At 31.3% G+C, this 22,910-nt stretch overlaps 1 protein-coding gene across 3 annotated transcripts in view; it reads right to left on the bottom strand.

The window, feature by feature from the left end:
* Window positions 1-19: 19 nt before the first annotated feature.
* Window positions 20-22,910, bottom strand: part of LOC105331477 (multiple epidermal growth factor-like domains protein 10) — a 35,911-nt gene continuing 13,020 nt past the window's right edge. Inside the window, exons 1-10 of one of the 3 annotated variants that reach the window (XM_066069880.1) lie at window positions 9,767-10,001; window positions 9,184-9,342; window positions 9,063-9,084; window positions 6,485-6,543; window positions 6,258-6,392; window positions 5,883-5,918; window positions 4,081-4,116; window positions 1,480-1,555; window positions 890-936; window positions 39-671 (exon numbers count right to left, since the gene is read on the bottom strand). In XM_066069880.1, the coding sequence (XP_065925952.1) occupies window positions 478-671; window positions 890-936; window positions 1,480-1,555; window positions 4,081-4,116; window positions 5,883-5,918; window positions 6,258-6,392; window positions 6,485-6,543; window positions 9,063-9,084; window positions 9,184-9,342; window positions 9,767-9,848 (846 nt within the window). In that variant the 5' untranslated portion in view covers window positions 9,849-10,001 and the 3' untranslated portion in view covers window positions 39-477. Of the gene's footprint in view, window positions 672-889; window positions 937-1,479; window positions 1,556-4,080; window positions 4,117-5,882; window positions 5,919-6,257; window positions 6,393-6,484; window positions 6,544-9,062; window positions 9,085-9,183; window positions 9,343-9,766; window positions 10,002-22,910 lie in introns of those variants that run through there. The other 2 variants (XM_066069878.1, XM_066069879.1) reach the window with 2 other exon arrangements.

Below are 22,910 nucleotides of genomic sequence, written 5' to 3'. Positions count from 1 at the left end.
TTTAAAGCGGGGTACATTTTGATACTTTCCGTATCTGAAAATTTTAGAATGAAAATCCTTTTAATTAATTCTATATACAAATGAGGTTAATTCAAAACTAGATTAACATTTTCATCTTACTAAACATATTTTATAAGCTGCATGAGATTATTTAGACGGAATTAAAATGCAACAATTGACATATTCTCCTTTGTTTTTGCATATCCCTTAAATTCGCTCTTCGGTCTTCTTTTTTTAAAGTTTAAAAAGTCACATTTACAACAGTTGATATGGTACATTGTCAAAGAAATCTAACGCCTCATGAAAATACACTTTTATTTGTTTAAGCGTTACATGTAAGAGGAATACTAGTAAATATAAAAGATCTCTCATGGTTTGTGATGTTATGTGGATTTCAACCCAAATGTTAAACTAAATTTCATAACAAATTTTCTTCAAATAGCGTATACCTAAAAGAGGCGTAATTCTATTTAATATTTAAACATTAAACTTTGGACAGGTTTTGAAATCACTGAGTGTGCTGTAAGCCTCGAGCTCGATCTGGATGCCAGTTTCCTGTTCTCGTTGCAATGTAGGATACTCAGAAATTTTGACTTTTGGAACTCCTTGCCTTGTTTCCGAGGAAATGCCATACTCGTTATAAGTGTTGAAATGATATTGAACATCATTTACTTAAATAAAAAAAGATTAAAGTTAAAAACCAAGATCACGTGAAATATATCATTAGATGGAGAAAGCTTATACATCCTCAGTACAGCTTCATACATTTTTTATACATCTATGTATGTATGCCTATATATATATATATATATATATATATATATATATATATATATATATATATATATATATATAAAGAAAAACAGGTATCTGATAATGACTACCTTACCACCTGTGTTACTCAAGTCGCCTTGCTTCTTTGGTTGTTTCTTTATTCTGGATTCAGAAAATTTTTATTTTACTACATATTATTAAATTGTAATAATTTAATCGAAAATCAAAATGTGATTTATCAAATATCTAGTGTAATTATTTTTGATAAAGTACATTAAATGCACAACAATGATCTCTTGTCGATTGTTTGGAAACAGGAAAATATGGAGAACACAATTCTTTACTTATTATAGAAAAAACACTGCATCTTAATAGAAATATTTAAGTTATATTGATCACAACAAAAAATGGAAAAGTAAAGTAAATAATTAATCATTGTGACCCTTGAGATAATAAAGATTTGTAAAATATATCATGGTCTTTGAAAAACAATTATTTTTTATTCAAAATTCTAAACAATAACAGTAAGTCATTATGAAAAGAAGAAATGACAATTGTTACATTTTTACATGTATCTGCCGGACATGGCAAAGTTAATCAAATTAAAAATTTTGAAAATGCTCTTGACAAATTATTAAGATGCATTAAAGTCGATAATTTAACTTTGTCAAGACTATAATGTAATGATGTAATGACTAAACTTACCTTTTAATTACATTTATTCCGATGATTGCGATAAAGATAATTCCAATGACTAGACCAACGACTGTTTCCCAGTTCACTAGTTCAAATAATAAATTATGTTAATAAAGTTACGTAATAAAGCATTGTTCTTATATTGCGTTTATTTAATGTTGAATGATAACATAATTGGTACTCCAAGAAACAATTTAAAAAGGGTTACTTAAATTTTGAAAACAGCAACATATGTTCAATTCAAAATCTGTTGCTCTTTATGTGCATATAATCTTCTAATATTTTAACTTTTCTTACTTTGTGGGTTATATTTAAATACAGAACTTATTTCAAGCTTTTCAAAAATTTGCAATTTGTCAGAACTTGTTTCTTTTACATTTGTATTATATAAAATGAAATATATTCAAAACAACAAGCAAGAGATATGCCAAACAACAAAGGTGGAAGAAATTGTCAAGAAACTATTACGTTTTTAACGCCTAGTTATTAGAACAAACTAATATGAGTTATTTTTATTTCTATTCCATAAATCTTTTATTTCTTTTTTCTGTGCTTTTCAAATAAACAAGCCAAAAATTTCGTTTAGTTCTACACCGAGAAGGTCATCATCAATAACTTGTTTGATAGGTTCAAGAGAATTATAATCAGTATTAAACTGATTACTTAAGTTTGACCGTAAGTCACTGTTCTTGAGGTAAAATGGTTTACATTTTCTCTCAGTCCAAAGTGAGTTTCAACTCTCGATGCCGCTTTCTGTCATTTTTGGTCGGTTAATACCGTTAGCATAGTAAGTACAGGTGAGAGGATGACAATTAATCACCAGGTAAATAGATAGACTTAAGGTGGATCTCTACACCAAATAAGTGTAGGAGATTTTTGTTGCATGCATTTGTTACTAACAATAGGCACAGAATTTAACAACAATAGACCTCAAAGTACAATACTCTAATTTTTAAAGAATTTTTTAAATATCAGTCTGCTTCCAGATATCCCCTTATATGTCAAAATTTTAAACATTTCTGTTTTTAAATTCTTATGAAAGTAAAATGTTATAAAGTTGGAAAATGAAAAACAAAATAATCATGAATGAAATTTGTATGATTTTTATTGGAATCGACATAAATATGAAACTCAAATACTTAAAGATTCTATTAAGATAAACTGTTACATGAAATACCACAAAAATCTGAAAGTAGAAACAATATTCTTTGGTTAATGAGATGGAAAAAGGAAATTGAATGAAATTGCAAAATTAAAAGAAATACTGAATTATTGCAAAAATCTTGGTTTGAAAAATCCTGTTTAAGAATTGTCTTTCTTGATTTTACTTGGTCTCAAATTTCTTGGGACCAATTTTCTAATTAATAATAATCACGAAGAAAAATTAAAAAAGGTACGAGTCAATGCTAAAATATCGGTATAAGGTTAGTGGTGCTTATGATAATGTTTGATGTCAAACCTTCAAAGCAAGTCTTTTACTGCAAACGTTTTAAATTTAGGAAGTTAGGCAATAAACGAGATGGTACTTCGGTACTTTAGTTTTATATTCATCATACATATATAGTTTAGGTAAAAATATTATATTTTCTTACCTTCATCGATAACCCGTCACATATTTATGATCGTCTGTTGCAGATAACATGACAAACATGTATTGCCAATAACAGGGAAACAGTATATTATTAAGATTTCACGTTTTCCGTACGAAACAGCTGATAAGCAATGTTATTATACTTTTATGTTAAATACTGAAATCTGATTGGTTTAGACGCAGTTGATAATCCGTTCTATTACCCTTAGCGTTAGCAACGTACTTGGCAACGGGTAACACAACCAATTGTTACATGCGCGTAAAGTATGCGCGTACGGTTCGCCATAGAATTCACGTCATTCCTTTATAAAAGCAGTAAAGTTTTCTTTAAAATTAAGACATTCAGTATAATAAAATAAATAGTGCCTGTTTGGGAGGGTAAGAGTTGAAATTGACACCCCTCAAAAACCATTGTCAACCTCCGCTTCGCGTCGGTTGACAATGGTTTTCTCGGGGTGTTAATTTCATCTCTTACCCTCCCAAAAAGGCACTATTTATATATTGGTTGACAGTTTTAAACACGAAGAAAATTGACATACTTTCAAAGCGTTTTGGTGATTTTATTCTTATTGCATCTTCTTCATTAGAAGAGTTCAAAAAGACGTGTATTTTGTACCACGACATAATGCTATCAATCCGAAACAAAATGACGTTTCAAACAGCTGATGTCAGACATGTTGTGACGATGTAGCATTCCAGCTTAATAAGAATATACTCTATGTATAAAAATATTCTACCGAAAATTCAACAGAAAGTTCTTTACATCTGTAAATGTCTCCGATTGGAAAGAATTGTAAAAACAACACAAAGAGCGAAAGGGGGCGCGTCCAGCTAGCCCAATGTCCCATGGCTACATATTACTATAGATTTAAAGTTTGTTCTCTTCTACAATTATTAAGAACTGCATAAAGTGGTACTTGATTCGAAACGTGTTATGAAGAAGGGGGTATAGGTATTACAGTCAGAAACATAACCAGTAAAGACAAGAATTTTATTTCAATAAATAAGGTCGTACTTACTGAAACCTTTTGTTTGACTCGTAGTTTCCTTTTCACCTATAGGTTTTTAAGAGGAAAAATACATGTATAAGATTTTCAGAGATTTCATTTTCACAAGTTGACTTTGAAATTTTGTTTTCTTTAGATTCCGAATATTAAACAAAAACTAAGACTAGGTGAGAAAAGCAATGCCTTTAACAAAGATCTCAACAAGTTCTATATGCAAACTTGGTAATAAAGTTATAACTTCAAATTCCATATTTGCGATCAAAACGATCGTAAATTGCTTGTTTATTGTAAACATTCCAATATTATTGATGTTGGATAATTTTCAAAAAATGTAAGAATAAAATGCAATTTAAAAAAACGTTTGAAGCATTTGAAAATGAAATTACATTGACAACCACGATATACATCACAAGTACCGGTGAGAGGGTGACAATTAATCACCAGGTGAACAGAAAGACTTAATAAGAATATACTCTATGTACAAAAAATATATACCATCAAAAAGCAAACAGAATTTTTTTTTTAATCTGTAGATGTCCCCAATTAGAACGAATTGTAAAAAATAAAAACATAAAAAGGGGACGTGTCCAGCTAGCTCCATGTCACATTACAGTTTCAAATAATATTTGACTTAAAACTATAGTTTTAAAGCTTGTTCTCGTATGCAATAATGTCAAAAGTTGAATGAAAACGTGTAATGAAAAGGGGGGTATACGTATTACAGACAGAAAAATAACTAGTTAAGACAAGAAATCTTGGGGTTTTTTTAATTTTAAGGAATGAGTCTTTTCTGGTTTTCGACTTGTCAAAAGTAAAATTGATTATATGGTCACTAAATCAAGATGAAAGGAAATTAGAATATTATAATTTTTCTTTCTTTTTTCACAGTCATACAATTTGGCATAGAAAGAGTAATTAAAGTACAATATTTTTGGCGGAACTTTGGCGTAGGAAAATATCACATGTTTTTGCAATTAAGAATTGTTGTAGATTCATGAGTCTATTTAGCGTTTATTTTAACAATAACACAAATGCTGGATTTTTTCAACTAATGTGCACTAATGATAAGGTATTGGATTTCAGAATATGTTTTTAAAATACGATTTGCCAATCAATTTACATTTTTATTAGGTTTTTTAAGCGCTCATTCTATAAATAGATTTGTGTGAAAAAATAACCAAAATCGCATTTTTTCTCTTATTAAATGGTCAATATATTAGTTTTTCTGTCAATTTATATCTTTATAATATGTAAAAATCAGAAATATTTCCATATTGAAAGTGTACAAAAGTAATCAAAATATCTTTAAAAAATTAAGAAAATTAGACAAAATGCGGGTAAGCAATATCAATTTTATTTAAATGTTAATTCCAATTTAGTAGGAGAAGTTGATAGACATTCTGATATTCTTTCATTTTATAGAAGAATAGAAACTTCGTATCTTAAACATATGTATACACAACTGCAGATAACTACATTTATTTTTATCATTTTTAAGCTAAGGAAAAAGGTAGTGACCTTGACCTGACCTTGATGCAAAAGCAAGAAGGTCAAATTTGATTAAACTGATAGAATCATTTAATTATATGATCTGTTTGACTGTGTCAAAATTTTATGAATTTCTTAATATAAGAAGGATGTCAGATAACGAGAGGACTCCATCTTTAAAATTCCCAAGACGTCATACTAATGTTAACAACCACTAAAAGTATTGATTAATAATCTGGAGCCTTTAATCAATAGCATATGTTTCATTGTAGTGTGTTATCATCTTTTCATTTCAATTAAATTTTCTTAAATAATGTTGTACTTACTGAAACCTTTTGTTCGACTCGTAGTTATCATTCCATCTATAAGTTTTTAAGAGGAACATTATAAGATTAAGATTTCTTAAAGAATTCTTTTCACAGGGTTGCTTTGAAAAAATATATTCTTAAGATTCCTATTATTAACAAAAAACTAAGACTATGTGAGAAAAGCATTGTCTTTTACAATGATCTTAACAACTTCTATATACAAACATTGTAATAAAATTACACTTCAAATTCCATATTTACACTCAAAAACGATAGTAAATTGCTTGTTTGGTGTGAACATTCCAACACTATTGATGTTGGATTAATTTCAAGCAATGAAAGAATGAAATGCAATAAAAAAAACCCGTTTAAAGCATTTGAAAATGAAATTACCCTGGCAACCACGATTGACATCACAAGTTTCATTTGGATTGCAATTGCATCGTTCAAGACAAAAACGACCAAACCTCTTCTGATCGTGCAAACAGTTCTTTTCACAATTTTCTCCAAAATACCCTGTCCAGCAATCTGCGAGGTTTAATGGTAAAATATGATTCTTTGGTATATTTTTGACTGATACAATTCACTTTACACGAAAAAAATATTATAAAAAAAAATACCTGTACAATTTTCTCCTTCCTTTCGCTGATTTACACAGCACCCGATATTCCTTTTATTTCTATTGGAACAAATTATTATCATTGTATTAACATTGTATCTGATGAAATTCAATTTTATACAAAGACCATTTATTGCCGTGGTGTGGAACACCTGGCCATTGTTATGTAAATAAAAGAACACGATAATCAAAATACTTTCACCGTTTTAGAATTTTAAATTTCAACATTCATTTAACCAAAAAATACTTTTTCTTTTAAATTGGAAAAGTAAAAATTATAAAAGCCCCAGCGGGATTCGAACAGATTCGTAGATAACGCTATTCCCCATTGCCCCATGGTGTTAGGTAACAATGAAGGGAAAGAAGACTAATATTATATTGATTTTATTGTTTATTTTTCTTAGTATAAAATAAGGGAGGGGGGTACCATTTTTTATGTACAAGCAAAGAGAGGTAACTCCAATTTATGTTTACGCTATTGACTGGTCCTCTGTAATTGGAACTCTTTTACAAAAGAAGTCAGTATCTGGTACCCAACTGAATAAACGCTTGTTTTTCTATCTTCATTCTCTTCTTTCCAGGAAATTATTATATGTTTTGAGATTTGTAATGTATTTGTTATGTTGCAGAATTATGTCTAAGATCTAGCGGATAATGTTTACATTCATATTTTGTGTTGTCACGCAATAATTTTATTCAATTGGGATGTTAATGGATTCGCCAAGCACATATGCGGCGCATGTTCCCGCCACAAGAATTTGTGGTATTTTTGATCATTTTCAACTGGAATTTAGACTTATTACTTATCTGTCAAATAGAGAATAACATTCTTTATCTATTTATTCATGTTCATTGGATTGTTACATACCTAAAATGCTGTAGGAATGATTTTTGGGAAATTACCGTATTTACCCTTATAAGCCACAGGCTACTTAAATGTTGATTTGTGAAATTACCGTTGTTACTCTAATGTAAGTACTGTGGACATTAGAAGTCAGTATTTGGTACCCAACTGAATAGACGCATGTTTTTCTATCTTCACTCTCGTCTTTCCAGGTAAAGTGGCAATTGTAACATTTCCATAAGAAATATGTTACAATATGGTAGTGTCCCATACCACCTTAATATACTAGTCAACAATTCTTACACCCATAACTTTTATTTGTATTACACTGTATGTTCCTTCTATTAATTATTTAGACCATGACAGATATAAAGTGAAAAGAATCAAGAACAAGCATTCTGAGAGTATTGCATAATCAATACACGTCCCCTACCGGTTTGTAGAAATTTGTGAAAACAATGCACTGACGGTTATGCAGAATATCATCTCTTATCGTCTTATGTACCCCGAATCAACAGAACAACTCGATAACGAACCCGATTGTAATAATACCAAAAAACTCTGTCGATTAAATTTACAACACAATGCTTGACACTATTTTACAGAACTTATTTGTTTGTTAGAAACAATACAAGGAATGGTCCAAGTAATGCACGATATTATTACTGACTACATACTTTCCTCATTTATTCAATACACACCGAACCCGATAACGAACCCGAGCATTAAAAAATTGGAATATAAGAAAATAATTTTCTCGAAAATATGTCAACCAGACGCTACAAAAGTGTAAAGTTGATCTGTAGTTTGACACTTTGAAGCTGTTCAGCAAAGTTCATATTATTCATCAAACGCATAAAGAAAAAAAGTGTGAAAAACTGAAGTGGGACAGACAGACGGACGGACGGACAGACAGACGGACGGACGGACGGACGCAGAGGAAAGCTATAGTCCCCTCCGGTGAAAACCGGTAGGGGACTAATAACAAGGCATTTTTTAATACTCAATGAGACTTTATTTAAGGGTTTTATTAAAAAAAAAAGGTACCCTACGATATAAAAATTAATGCCTCGTGTGTTTACCATTCGCGTTAATAACGGCTTCTCATAAAATTTCACACAATGGAATAAAAGACCTTTGTGGATGGTTATTTCATTTGTTTATGTGGTCTAGTTCTGCTAAATTCCAGTACTGAGGAAATGTCTCACTTGGGGTGTTTCTCGTCCTGTACATACAGGTCATTAATGTGTTTCAAAGTGTGCCGTGCAATTGCACGTGTTGTTAGATGTCTATCAAAAAAGTGAGTTTCCCTTATGTAACGGTCTTGTTGACAGGTCATGATATGACGTTTTGGCCTTCATGGTAGGTTATCAACACTATTGCTTGCATTGATTTTTTCTTGAAGGTTCTTGAACAGACATGCAATGCATTTTACCCAATTTATGTTATGTTTTTATAAGCAGTTTAAGGCAGGGAACCGATCAAATTTAGTCGTTTTGAAAACCACACCCTAAAAAGGAACACGCGCTCCCCGCTTTTCAACAAATACGGTCATGGTCGAGTAATTACTTACTCCATCAATTTTTTTAATGAATTGTTGATGTTGATGTCATTTAAAACAGCAAGAAGGTAGTGACAACGATTTAAAAACTGATGTTTAATGTTTTTTTTAAATTATAGAATATTAAAAGTGGGGCGTTAGGAATTTTCACTAGTATATAAAGTTTTTACTTACTCTTTACCAGCCTTGCATTTATCTAAAATGTATGCACATATTTTGTATCAATGTTTAAAGTCTCTATGAATCTTAATCTTACGAAACAAAAAACAAAAGGCGAAAAAAACCTTATATATACCATATTTGGATTTGAAATACTCCTGTTCATCATAACAGCCTTCTGATGGGTTGCAAGTTTCATAACGAGAGCAGTTACAAATTCCGGCGCATAAATTGCCATAATTACCCAATGGACATTTCATTGCGCAGTTGTCACCATACGTACCAGCGGGGCATTCTAAAATAGGAACATTTATTAATCTATGAGTCTTAAACAATATACATAATAATTTTCAAATTTCAACTCGGTTTTTTATTTTTTTAAAAAACCGGCGAGAAAAAGTTGAATAATGTCATAGTTACCGGGTAAACTTAATGTTATTGAGGTGATACAATAGTATGGATAAGTGGAATGGCATGAACTTCCGGGTTTTGTATGTATTTGTATGAAACTCAAACATTTCAATCGACATTTATATTGAAGATTCCACGCATAAACTTTGATTATATAGATAAGACAGCATCAATATCAGTTAAAATTATTTTTTAAAAGTTGTTTTAATCATATTTTAATTTCATGATATGCCAACCATTATCAGGTGGTTTAAGATTAGTACTACGTATAAGGCGTTTGATCTAAGAAGTACGTTAAACCTTCTCACCTGTGCATTTTCCATCACGAAGAACATAGTTTTCACAGCACACTCCCCTTTTATTGCAAGGCAGAAAACAAACATTGTACATAAATTGAGTTACTTGTCCATGTTTCAAAATTGTTATGATTGATCAAAACTTATTTACTCATTTGAATTAATGATTTAGTAAACTTACTTGCAATTACCGATATCAACTGCTTCCAAAGTATGTCCACATGTCAATAGAATGACTACGATGGAATCCATTGAAAACCGATTGCTACATGTACAGTTTGTAAACTTGTATATACATTTCGGATTGTAATTTAACAATAATAAACAATACTTGTATAGCAATTAAATCAAAGCAAATCAATATAAGCAGGAACAGATAAAGTGCATTATCAAGATTTTTCCTTATCGATTACAAGAGTGTTTCTATACATATGAATTGTACATTGTATGAATTTCTAAAAATGTAGAAAACATCTTGAATGTTACTTATTATCTTTCACAAAGAAAAATCAAAGTACTAAGAGTACTGAAAGACTGGGTCTTGAGGGTTTGAATTTGTAATTGTCCTGGATTTTCTCGAATATGCTTCCAAAATTTATGAGTTTTAATTAGTTGTTACAATCTATTTTTATTCGGCTTTTTGCAATTGTCTGATACTTTGTCTAAATTTTACTCAATCCCGGCCTTTATAATTGTAGAAAATTGACACATACTAACGGAATATTATGTAAAAAAAGACCCCAGGGAAAAAGTTTTAAAATTACTACTAACCGGGAAAATCAAACAACTATATCAAAGTAGATAATTTTTATCAAATTATTTATTAAATTTTGTGATCCAAGGGAAAATCCCCAAGTCGGACGGTATCCGTAATAAAAGTTTTATGAAAACTCCGAAAACTCTGAATAAACAAACAAAGTAAACATTTGTATACCGATAACAAAAACAGACAACTGACGTTAGAAATATTTTTTTTACAATAAGATTCCTAGAACTTTGACAATAAAAAGATTTTGTCACGGTCGCCATTTTGATTTTTAAGACCGACTTATCTGACACAAATTTCTTCATTTGCGATTCATGCAAAATTAATAGGTAAAAATAATCAATTCGCCACTTACTACTTTTTTGTGTAAAGTCGTGCATTACCTACACGAATTACGACACAACCGTTCCTTTCATTAAAAATCATACTCCGAAAATCAGAGACATAAATAACAGAAATTGTCAACTACGCCATTAGCGTGTAAATGTCACGGGAACAACCTTACTTTGAGAACTAAAAAGTGTAACAGCAATCTTTTATAAGTCATTAAATTTGAACCAGATAGTGAACATGAACTTGTAAATATTTTAAGCATGTTTTATTTATGAACTATTTACAAAAACTCCTTATTTAGTTTTTTAAATTACTTTTTTAAAACTTATTGATTTTTCACAAAGTAATGGTAATGCATTACTTTACTCATGTATTGGTAATGTAATGCATTACTTTAAGAAAATTAAGTAATGGTAATGGTAATTTAATGCCCTAATTCATGAAGTAATGGTAATGTAATGCATTATTTTACAATGCAATTCACCGCAGGCCTGATTCCAACTAAGCCGGAAAACATGAACATTAACAATTAACTTCGTTTTTTAATCGATAAGATTGTATATATTAGCGAGCGCAGCTCGCAGGCGCGCAGCGCCGGAGCGAAGCGAACTCTACCGGCAAGGCGTGTGTGAATAGAAAATTCACTAGTTGCACATTCATTCAACGGACTTTTTTTGGCGTCAGTAAATCGGACCAGTAATGCATTGTTTTAATCGTCCCAGTAGTTCCCTGTAATCATGGCAATTTTTATCACTTCACCCTCTCACTCTCTGTTACCTCTAAAGTTCACCTCAGTACGCTCTCAATAAAAAATAATCGAGTGACGTCACAATGGTTTACCTATTGATCCGATTGATTTTTTTGGCGTCTGTAAATTTTGACCCACAATTCATAGTACCAATGGTTTCCAATCGCACGTTCTCGCGATAATCAAAGTAAAAATTTTGAGAAGCATATAAGATGTGTGATTTTCAAAACATCATGCTTTTTAAGTAAATAAAACAGTGTAGTTCGCGTACTTTATTTTCCAGGGGAGTTTTAAAGAGTCAGACGACACTTAACCGTGAACTTTGACGTCACAATAAGGGGAAATTACTCTTATTGAAGTTAATGTAAATCTGCTAAAAATACCAAAATCCTGCAAAGCTTAGGAATGACAACATTTCTGCAGATACAGGAAACAGTTGTAACTTGCTCTCATTTGGATGAATGCTCACATTTATTTTATTCATTATAATTACGGTAATTTCCAGGATCGTACACGTAGCATCGCCCTTTTTTAAAATGGGGTGGGTGGGTGGATTGCAGCCTCATCCAAAAAAAAATTATTAACAAAAAGAAACAAATCATGGAAATTCTAATCCTTCAGGTCTGTAGCAGTTCAATGGTTTCTTTATTTTCACTTCCATTTATCACATGCTCCAAATTCCAAAGGGGGCGCAATTCCATGTTCTTTTAATATGATAAGCAAATATTTTTGAGCGTAAATTAAAGAAAAAATTAAAAATTATTTTTTTAAAAAGTGATTTCTATGTGTAAATTGAAAAAAAAAATTAAATATTTTTTTAACGGGGGGGGGGGGGTGTCGAGACGCTCTATAATGATTCAATTTTTATATGTAAGTTTAAGAAAAAATGTCTACTGCAAATAAAAGGGGATGAACCGACGTTACAATCACTTTAAAAGAGGAGATACAGTGCAATGAACATTAAAATCTTTATTATTAAACAACACTGTATCTGAGATTAAACTATTATTTAACTTATAAATAAAAAAATTATAACAAATCTTATTAACTATAAATAATGAAAATTTACTAAAAATAGGTATGTTTTATTTTATTTTGCAATCAAAATTCATTTACGTTGTTAATTTTATTTTTATTGATTTAACTTAATTCATTATTTGATCACTTGCTGTGCTCGCCCCAACGGTCGCACCGTAAAACATATTATATGATGTATAAGTCTTTCAAAATGTATAATCTATTATAGATTTTGCTTACAATGCATTGTTTGAAATTTAAAATCAGTTTAATCAACTACAGAGCCAACGAACGAAAAGGCAAATTCAGACTTGTTTTTATTTTGTTTGTACAAAATTCCTTTAGAGACGAACAGCAGTCATACCGCAAGTAGACTGGAAGCCAATGAAACACCTATTTAATTTGTAAAACATCTGTGTATAACCTGTCCCGATTTTAACATCGGCTTGCGCATGAAGTTCGGTAGTATTAAGGTGAAAGATTATCAAAATAAAATTCACAACTTTTCAAAAAATGGCACATTGCGTTTGGGAACTTTAATTTCGATTCCACCATCAACCTCTTCTATTGATTAATGAGCTCGTACATCAACTGAATCGTCAACGGCACTGTGCATTCAGTTATGTAACTCATTTCACATTTGAACCCGAGCAAGAATATTTTGATCAATAAAACTATTTGTTTATTTTCTAAATAGAATTTTGTTTATACACAGAGGACTTATACAGATTAAATGCGTGTTTTTATAATACATATTTAATGAATTGCATGAAAACTCTCTGCACTATTTTCTTACACGTAGACTCAATTCATGTGTTCTACGCGTGCCTTCCGGTTTGAGACTTCGGCTGGCAGTAAACCAATAGACGGGGTCACGTGACCCCGTCTAAAAATGAATTTCTCATGGAAATTTATAATTTGCAAGATAATATACGGACTATCGGCAAGGGTGGAACAGTGTGACTCATTATAACCAAACAAAGTGTATGTGACCAATGGTTACCTAGACACCTGATTATTTCAAAGTCACTTTGAAATACATACGACTTACAAATATATAACAGGCCAAAGTGTTAATAAAAGTTTTTTGGATCTTCTCTCCTACTACTTGTAATTTCTGTTGACTTTCTTCACATTTGATACATATCTAATATCTGATCTAATACAGGCATTAGATATACGTAACATATATATTTCCTCTTAAAATTGACATGTTGTAAATTTTAAATTTACCGGAGTGGCAGTAAATTTTGTATATAATATTTATATGTTTAGACTTGACAATAGTTTTTGTCAGGTCTTTAACATAATGTATCAAAATTGTAATAGTAAAATGTCAATGACCAAAAAATAAAATAAACTGTAACAATGTCAAATATTGAGGAAAATTTTAAGGAGTTTTGGGAAATGACGATTTATTTTTAGAGGAGATTCTATACATCAGGTTTAGACATTTATTTTACAACTTGATCTTTGATTGCATGAACACGTAACATATTTTTAGACAATAATAATATTCATCTGTATGATTGAATAGATAAGTGTTTCAAAGGTGATTGTACTTTCAAGAGTTAAGAATATCATCGAACGTCATTTTCCTTCCACAAAATTACGGATATTTTTGAAGCATTTATGATTAACTAAAACAGAAACAACTACAACAAGAGGCCCGTGGGGCCACATCGCTCCATCGCTCATCTGAGCAACAATTGCTTTATATGGGTGTTCAAAGGATAATGTGCCATATGGCCCCTCCGAAGAAAATCAAAAAAAAGAATAAACTGTATCCAAATTTTACTAATTTTCCTACTCTTAATCTTTGACATTGTACCCCTATGAAATACCATTTTTACCAAAAAAATAAGATCCTATGCAAGATATTAAACTAAATTTTTGAACACTGTTGACTTCCAATTCCCTTTATTTTAGTTCTGCCCCCTCGCGTTATAAAACGATCAAATAATATATGTTCATCTTCAACTACATTGTATTATCTAGTTATTGTATTTTATTTTAAAAAAAATCCTATATGTGAAAAAAGAAAACTGTACCTCAAGGCGCTCAAATCAAAAACATTCAAAAATGTTATTGGTCTTCCGCATTATAAACGATTGTTGTTTATACCAGGCGTGGACGTTTTATAACCTTACTCACTTGATCGATGAATACACTCGAATGAAAACTATTGTCATGTGATATGTTAAAAAGCTATTACATGTATAATCAATGCATAGGCGTCGGAACTGGGTAGAGGGGGGTCTTTTGCAAAGTTAGACACAGCCGGACTCAAAATCTTTTTCTGATAATGTCTAGCAGCCCCCCCCCCCCACACACACACACACAATGAGCCTCAGACAGCAATGTTTTGACAGGCATGTCGCTCTATTTTACTAAGGCCCACCCTTTATTTTTATCTTTATTCAAAATCAACGTTAACAAATGGCTACAAATCAATATTTATTTTCCGCGTTTTACTTAAGAATAGCGATAATACATTTATCCCGGTAACAGTAATGTTTTAAACTGTTTTAAAGAGGTCGTTTTTATTTAATTGTGTCTGAAAAACCAACAAAGTTGGTGTAGATTCATCATATAAGGAGGGGACCCCTAAACGTAGTTACAGCATATCATCCTTTTAATTTTTCAGTACAAGTATTTAACGTTTAGTCGAGACATTTCTAGCGATAAATCAAAATTTTAACGTCAATCGTAGAATTATAAGCAAGAAACAGAACTCGCGTACAATTCTGCTTGGTTTGAGTTTTTGTTCACAAGAGTTAGTGACATTCAATTTAAGATTTTTAAACTTGTTATTTCCTATTCAGAATGAACAAAAGCATGCCTCAGTTCTGTGAGCAAAGCTCTGTATCTTGCTTATAATTCGAAACTTGACACAGCTAAATATGGTTAGTAAAGAGAAAAGTGTAAACAATTAAAACAGAAGAAACATGCACTAAAACAAAGAAAGAGCACAATTTATTTTTCATTATATATATATATATATATATATATATATATATATATATATATATATATATATATATATATATATATATATATATATATATATATCTATTTCTAGCAGCAAAAAAAATCTCCGTTTAGACTGAAAATGCAGAGCATCTTAACAAAAAACGTTGCATTATTATCGACCAAAACGTAGAGATTGTACCGAATTTCCAATAGAATGAATAGTATTTTTGATATAATAAAATTATGTTGTTAGTGCATCAGATTTTGCTCATTTAGCGCAGGTAAACAATTAACTGTCTGATTTACCGAAGTCTATATTTTATTCGACCACAGGGGCTTCTTGATCGAAGAAAATGTCATCGGAGAGTAAACTGGAAAAAAATGCTTAAAAACTTCTAAAATTGTTGCCGATGTTTAAATTTTGCAAGTATTCCTAAAAACTATGGTCCTTTCCCGATCTAATGATACCTAGAGTGCATGGTTAAACGTCCGAGAAGAATTAATACGAGGCGACAGAAATCGGTAGCGATTTTTCGAGTTTTGATTCCTCCCTAGTGTATTTTATTGTACCGTATAGAGATAGTAAATATAAAAGGTTGAAAAACTTCGTGACGAACCCCTGTGATTCGATACGTAAAAATTCCAAAATACAGGCGATATTTCCCCTCAAATTTAAAAGCATAAACGAAATTCATAACAACGTAAAACCACGGTCACGAGTGAAAATGTCAACGCATTGAAAGAGTTAACCTCAATTCACTTCACGAAATCGGCACAAATATATTTAGCATGTTTCAAGTATCCCTTCGCACGTAAACTGTTGCACAACAAGCAAATTCATCTTTGTCAGTTTGACCCGTTTGTCATGCGACAACATTCAAACATATCGCTGCTTTAAACAAAGACTAGAACTTTCGTTTTTGAAATGGAATACCGAACCCGAAGTTATAAACTGATTGACCGCGATTATCTCTTTATTTTTATTTTCGTTAATTACTCAGATTTGAAACAGAATTCGCCGATAATTTTTGCAATTTATATTTTCCTTTCCATAAGGATTATTTATGCAAAATTACGTTGAATTTGACTATGTAGTTCTTGAAAAGAAGATTTTTTTAAAATGCACCCCCCTTTTTCTACAGTTTCGAGGTTTTCTCCGTTTTAAATAAAGATAGGTCTTCCATTCCTGTAATTTGTGCTAAATTTGGTTGAAATTTGCCAAGTGGTTTTAGAGTAGAAATTTAAAATGTGAAAAGTTTACAGACGGACGGACGGACGGACAGACAGACGGACGACGGACAAAAGGTGATCAGAAAAGCTCACTTGAGCTTTCAGCTCAGGTGAGCTAAAAAAGTATTATTTATGGGTTACAATCTTTATTTTACTGCGCCAAAGTGAAATATTATGGGGGGTTTTTCAAAATACATAATGTTAAAATTTAATGTATCGGGTTGGACCTAACATGCATGTAAATTTTTTATCATTTTGTTTTATCAACATCATTTAACTTATCATAAACAAGAAATCTTTTACATCTTCTCTATGATTCTATAGCCAAACTTTATCAAGGGTTTGTAAAAATTGGCCAAAACACAGGTTCCAGTTACGCGGAATCTAAAATTTGGGTGCCATCGTAAACGATGTCCCAACTAAGTCATTCAATTTGTGTCAGACCATATTACGTTTGAGAACATACATGCGTATCATCAACAAAACAGTTCCAAGGATGTTTTCTCTACGTAGATAATACAACAAAAGTATCGAAATAAATCTGATTTCTATCTTTTTTACCAGTGTCGTAAGAATACTTGTAAACAGTTCACTGGCGGATTTAGAGAAGGCGCCCCCCACACTTTTTGTGTCATTTTTAAAAAAAACATTAGTAATACTACAGTAAATCAGTTTTTGTTGTTAGACATCGATCTTTTAATACGAGGGTTGTTAGAAAAGTTCACGAACAAGTTCGATTGTGATCGGACTATTCGCATGATACCAGCAAAATTTTTCTTATTTAATCTTGACGTATTTTCTAGGAAATATCTAAAGATTTTTTCAAATTAAATGGACCTTAAAAATTAACCAGATAAATTATTTTTGATAAGATATGCTTCACGGAGCATGTCAGTTTTTAATTGTTTTATATTTTGTACGCATTTTCCCTTTTAAGAAAATGTACAGTTGTAGCGCATAAAAGTAAACGATATCTTATATATATTACAATAAGTTATGAAGGTCATTTTGTGAAAGATTCAATTAAATTGAAGAATTTTTGATCGCTTTATCGCCAAATATGGACGACCAATGCAAAGAAAATGAATCAAAAACGTTAACGTAATTGGAGTTTAAAAAGTCACATTTACAACAGTTGATATGGTACGTTGTCAAAGAAATCTAATGCCTCATGAAAATACACTTTTAATTGTTTAAGCGTTACATGATAGAGGAATACTAGTGAATATAAAAGATCTCTCATTGTTTGTGATGTTAAGTGGATTTCAACCCGAATGTTAAACTAAATTCCGTAATAAATTCCAATGTCACTTCAAATAGCGTTTACCTAAATGAGGCGTATTTCTATTAAATATTTAAACATTAAACTTTTGAACAGGTTTTGAAATCACTGAATGTGCTGTAAGCCTCGAGCTCGATCTGGATACCAGTTTCCAGTTGCAATGTAGGATACTCAGAAATTTCGACTTTTGAAACTCCTGACTTTGTTTCCGAGGAAATGCCATACTCGTTATAAGTGTTGAAATGATGAGCATCATTTACTTAAATTGAAAAAAAGATTAAAGTTAAATACCAAGATCAAGTGAAATATATTATTAGATGGAGAAAGGTTAAATTGTTTTTACAAACACAGATGCTTTGTAATCTTTCTCCATTGTAAAAAAACATTTATACATCTATGTATGCTTGTATTCATGCTTAAGGTTCATTTATTACTGCCAATGATAAAATATCAATGTTTAATGTACATGTATAGAATAATAATTGGTTAAGTTACATGATTATTTTAATTACACAATATACACAATTAAGATATGAATAGAAATGATAGATAGATAGATAGATAGATAGATAGATAGATAGATAGATAGATAGATAGATAGATAGATAGATAGATAGATAGATAGATAGATAGATAGATAGATAGATAGATAGATAGATAGTGTTACTCAAGTCGCCCTGCTTCCTTGGCTGTCTCTTTATTCTGGATTAAGAAATTTTTTATTTTACTACATTTCGATTTAATTGTAATAATTTAATCGAAAATCAAAAAATCATATGTGATTTTTCAAATATTTAGTGTTATTATTTGTTTTATAAAGTATACTAATTGGACAACGATGATCTTTTGTCAATTGTTTGGAAACAGGCAAATATGGAGAACACAATTCTTTAATTATTGTAGAAAAAACACAGCATCTTAATAGAAATGTCTAAGTTTTATTGATCATGTCAAAAAACGGAAAAGTAAATAATTAATCATTGTGACACATGAGATAATTAAGATTTGTAAAATATATCATGGTCTTTGAATAACAATGGTTTTTTTTTTAAATTCTTAACAATAACAGTATGTCATTATGAAAAGAAGAAATAACAATATTTTACATATTTACATGTACATTGTATTTGCCAAGATGACAAATTTAATCAATTTGAAAATTTTGAAAATGCTCTTGACAAATTATTGAAATGCATTAAGGTCGATAATTATACCCGCACTTTCTAAAGAAAGTTCGGGTAAATTGTTGTTACCCTGTTCCGTCCGTCCGTCCGTCTGTCACGTTTTACTTTCTCAAACTGCTCTTACATCTTATAAACCAGCAAACTGAACTCTTGGTGTTTGTTTTGTAAAAAGGTTTCAATAATTCTCTGTTAGTCCTGGGGGTCAAATAATTGGTAAAAAATGACGTTTTTTCACAAAAACCTTCTTCCTCGAACTCCTCCTACATTTTCAACAGTAGACAAATTATCTTTGGAATATGTTTTAGGGTATCCTATAGATGCGCAATAAAGTTTCGGAATTTTCAATGTTGTCCTGGGGGGTCATTTAATAGCTGAAAATGACGTTTTTTTTACAAAAAAAACTGGTTTCAAAAACGTCATTTTTTTTTTTGGCAATAGCCAAATGATCTTCTAGGATATGATTGGGGGTGTCATATTGAAGTGTGATCAGGTTCCAGAATTTTTTTTCTTATTAAGGGGATCAGTGGGCAACAAAAAATGACGTTTTTTGCAAAAAAAAGTATAGTTCCCAGAACTCCTCTTACAACTTTTGGAGTAGCTACGTCATCTCTTGGGATATAATTGGGGCTGTCCTATAGATGTGCAATAAGGTTTTAAAAACTTAAATTTCATCCAGGGAGTCAAATAGTAGCAGAAAATTGACGTTTATCACTAAAAAAAAAACCCCATAGATCCAAGAGCTCCTCTTATGATTTAATGGATAGACACATCATATCTTGGGATATGATAGGGACTGTTCTATAGATGTGCAGTAAGGTTTTAAAAATTTAAATTTCATCCAGGGAGTCAAAAAGTAGCAGAAAATTGACGTTTATCACTAAAAAAAAACATAGGTCCTAGAACTCCTTTTATGATTTAATGGATAGACACATGATATCTTTGGATATGATAGGAACTGTTCCGTAGATGTGCATTACGGTTTTGAAAAAATCAAATTTAACCCTGAGGCCCATTACCTATATACCTTTTGATGCCCTTTAAGGATGAAGAATATATATAGTTAAGGGTGGGGATCTCAACCGTTTTCGAGATATTCGTACACTTCCTGTTCGAGGGGGGTAATGACCACCCACCCCCGGGGCCCATGACCTACATACCGTTTGATGCCCCTTGACACAAGGAACAAGAATATATATGGTTTAGGGGTCATGATTATAACAGTTTCTGAGATATATGGTAATTTCAAATTCCTGGGGGGTGGGGATGACCCCAGGGGTCAGATCTAATAAACCGTATATATTGCCAGTAACAGTCAATATATGATTATGAAAACCCTATATTATTATCTTTGTCCGTTTTCAAGTTTACAATTTACAATATAAGAGTCTACGATTCTTCCTACAAGGTTCAATGTTAGACTCCACACCCTTTTGACCCCCCCTCCCCCAAAAAGTGGTTGTCTTACCCAAAATGAGAAAAATCAAACCAGGGTGCACAACTAGATATGCAGGCCTATCATATCCTAGAGTTTTGTACAATTCTGTCCAGCCATCTCTGAGAAACAAGTTCAGAGCGGGAAAGAAGAAAAAGAAGAAGACGAAGAATAATAATACATGTATTTAGAACCATACAAAAACAAGAAGTCTCCAAATTTCATTCAGGAGACTTAATAATAAAGATTAAATAGAGATAGGATCATCAAACATCAATAATTTAAAAATAATTGACAATTACTGATTCTAAGGGGGTCAGGATGACCCCTTAGGGTCATTACTTAAATGCCATATCAATGATCTGATGCGCCATGACCTAAGGAGGAATAATATCTTTGGATTAAGGTGGGGATCTCAATGGCTTTTATGATATTTGATAATTTCAGGAAGAGCACTTGGGATCATGACCTACATACCATCTGAAATGCCTTGAACAAAGAAACAATAATATAATATGTACATGATATATGATTCAATTTAAGAACCCAGATATAGATCAATCATCTATGTTTTGTAATATTCCTATGTATATATACATGTACATGTATTAGTTTGTGTTTTGTTCTATACTATTCATGTTCATGACAATAGTATGGCTTAGTCTTATTTTGAATTACATTAAAAAATTGTCAAATATATGACTTGGAACCCCCACCCCCAAACAAACTCAAATATAAACTGCCCCCCCCTTAATTGTCGAATGATCTATTAAAATCAAAATATAATTTGGTTTTCTAAAAACTTTCATAAGCTGGTAAAAAATGTTATTCTTAAAAAAAATTACATTATACCTTGAAATTGACAAATGATCTATTGAGATATGATCAGAGGTCATATTTCTACCTTGGGATCAATAACTAGTATTCATTGACAAGTTAAAATTAATAACAATAAATGATTCAAATTATAAATGTTTATACTCCACATTCACCCCCACCCCCCCCCCCCCACCCCAAATCTAACCTGGTTCTAAAGATTCCGTCTTCTTAATACATTCTTACATGTGTGCAGTAGCAAACTTTAAATCATTTCTTGATTGCTTTTTTTCTCCTGATGCACATTAACATTTTGGAAATTGCTTAATTCAATTTTTAAGATTTATAAACAAAATGTTATATGCATGCATGTGTATTTGCCTATTTGGGGCAATTGTAAAGTCTCCTAAACAAAGCAGTGACATCATTAGGCTAGGAAATACCCACATGGATCAAACACTACTGTAACATATATGAATGAGATACAATACTTTATTATTTCTAGTTCTAGAGTGTCAGGGTGTCTCTAAGGGGGCATAATCTATATACAATTTTACGCGCAATGACACAAAGAGCAAGAATAAATTATATGGTTTAGGGATGAGGATCTCAGATCTCAGAAGTTAACAAAATATACAGTGTATCATCATATCCTATTTCATAAAGGGGGAGGGGGGGGGTTAAAGACAACACCTTGGGGTCATTAATGTACTTTACACCATTTGATGCATCAAAACGACACATTAGAAGATATTTTGTATTTCCTGTTTCGTGGGGTCAGAACAGTCCCATAAGGTTATGACCTACATTGTATTTGATGCATTATAATACATTAAGAAATAAATACTCCTTCCTTCCCATTATAACTCATATTAAAATGATAAGTGTCTAGTACACTTATACTAACATGTAATACACAAATTTAATAAGAAATTGTTTATACAGGGTCAATATGTGGTCAACTCAATAGTGCAAGTCTGACAAATGAAAAAAATAACTTTTGCAATTAAAATGACAAAAATTTTACAAATGCGATAGGATAGGTAACGATGATAAGCTTATTTAAATATTAAAAGATGATGATACAGTATGCTGTCAAAGGGAGATCATGCACATTTAGAAAGTGAAAGTAGAACTTATGTATGCTAGCTGGCATCTCATATGATATTGTGCTACTGCTACTACATGTATTATGCTTACCTATATTGGTCAACATCATAATGATAATCCAATTAAAACACGATAATGAATTCCTTTAGCTGATCTTAACTAATCCTTTTCTGCATATGGAAAACACAGACATGTATTATACACGTGAACCCTTCTAATCGAAGAGCTGGGTAAAACTAGTACCCGCTAATGACACCTGCAGACC

This window comes from Magallana gigas, chromosome 8 (genome assembly GCF_963853765.1).
Source record: "Magallana gigas chromosome 8, xbMagGiga1.1, whole genome shotgun sequence".
Lineage (NCBI taxonomy): Eukaryota > Metazoa > Mollusca > Bivalvia > Ostreida > Ostreidae > Magallana > Magallana gigas.
Note: the sequence above shows the minus strand (reverse complement) of the source record. Positions and strands in the feature narration are given on the sequence as shown.